The sequence below is a fragment of the Amphimedon queenslandica genome, unplaced genomic scaffold, assembly GCF_000090795.2.
Source record: "Amphimedon queenslandica unplaced genomic scaffold, v1.1 AMPQUscaffold_3314_Cont24689, whole genome shotgun sequence".
Classification (NCBI taxonomy): Eukaryota; Metazoa; Porifera; class Demospongiae; order Haplosclerida; family Niphatidae; genus Amphimedon; species Amphimedon queenslandica.
Window position 1 is genome coordinate 1 of NW_003556356.1, and position 1,393 is coordinate 1,393.

Below are 1,393 nucleotides of genomic sequence, written 5' to 3' on the forward strand. Positions count from 1 at the left end.
GATCCAGTGAGGTTTGAAGATGCTGGAATGTATACATGTATGGCTGAGTTTAATGTAACTGGTTGTAATAATACCAATGATCCTAGCACTGCTACTTATGATTATCAAGAGGATAGTGATGTCTTTAGTGTGATTGTTGATTGTAAGTTATTGTACTTACTCAATGTATTGTAAAAAATTTAAATGTAGAATATGAGTTGCTTACATTTTTATTCCATGCTTATATTTTATGACTTTCATTTTTCATGCATAGTTCCACCAGTACTTGTTACTATATCAAAGGAACGTGATGATACATTATATGCAGGGACACCATTCTTCATTAAATGTGACATACTGTTAAATCCAATGGTTTCTATACCAGTGACTGTCACTAATCAATGGACACGTGATGGTACTAATGTTCCTATGGGCTCATCTGATGCTACTATTACTGAAGGTCTCAATATGATTGATGCATTAAATTATAATGCAACATTAATGTTCTATCCATTGGATAATGCTGATGATAGTGGAATGTATACTTGTAACATTGAAGTGACTGCTCCTAACAGTTACATGTTTTTTACAAATACATCAGCTAGTGCTAATATTTCTATTACAGTTTATGGTAAGTACATGACATTACATTCTGTTTTGGTGCATAGTAGGCCAGTACTTATTATACCTTTTGGGCTGTGAGTTTGAATGTATTGTGCATAGACAATCTGATAAGGCATTGATTCTTGAACTAATACAGTTTTGATTGTCTTTTTTGCCTTACCAGAATGTAGGGATCCAAATCACATTTCTGTGAATGTATGAATGTAGCAAATTGCCTTTGTAGGTTTTGAGTTTTTTAAATTCCTTCCTCCAATTCCTCTCTCTCTCTCTCTCTCTCCTTGTTTTATCTTCCTCCATTATCTTCACTCTTTCCCTCCTCTCATTACAGCTACTCCAAGTCCAGTAGTAGAGATAAATCTAGTAACTATGGGTATTGCTGAACCTGGTGAAGAATACATGTTAAATTGTACAGTGACAGTTGTTGATAGACTCATAGTCTCACCAGTGATAACATGGACTAAGAGATCAGCTAACAATGTTATTAGTGTACCTCTTGTTCTTATGAATATATCTAATGTAAAGAGTTCTCTTTATTTGAACTTCTCTTCTCTCAATACTTCTGATGCTGGTCTGTATACTTGTGAAGCATCCATTAATGTTAGTCTGATATCCATGGTAGCAAGGAGTAATGACACCTCAAATTTACCATTAGACAGTAAGCACATTATGAGACCAGTGTATATTGTATTATGAATTGATACTCTTTAATCAAATAGAATACACTAAGAATTTCATTTCATTCTTTTTAATGCAATTGTGTAGTTGTTACTTTTTTACTTCATACAATGCA

At 33.5% G+C, this 1,393-nt stretch overlaps 1 protein-coding gene across 1 annotated transcript; it reads left to right on the plus strand.

Moving 5' to 3' along the window:
* Positions 1 to 9: 9 nt before the first annotated feature.
* LOC109592972 (uncharacterized) lies at positions 10 to 1,200 on the plus strand (the record flags this gene model as incomplete). The annotated part of the gene is made up of 3 exons (XM_020008258.1): positions 10 to 142; positions 254 to 610; positions 932 to 1,200. Coding segments are annotated over exons 1-3 (741 nt in total), but the record flags the coding sequence as incomplete, so codon positions are not given.
* Positions 1,201 to 1,393: the final 193 nt, after the last annotated feature.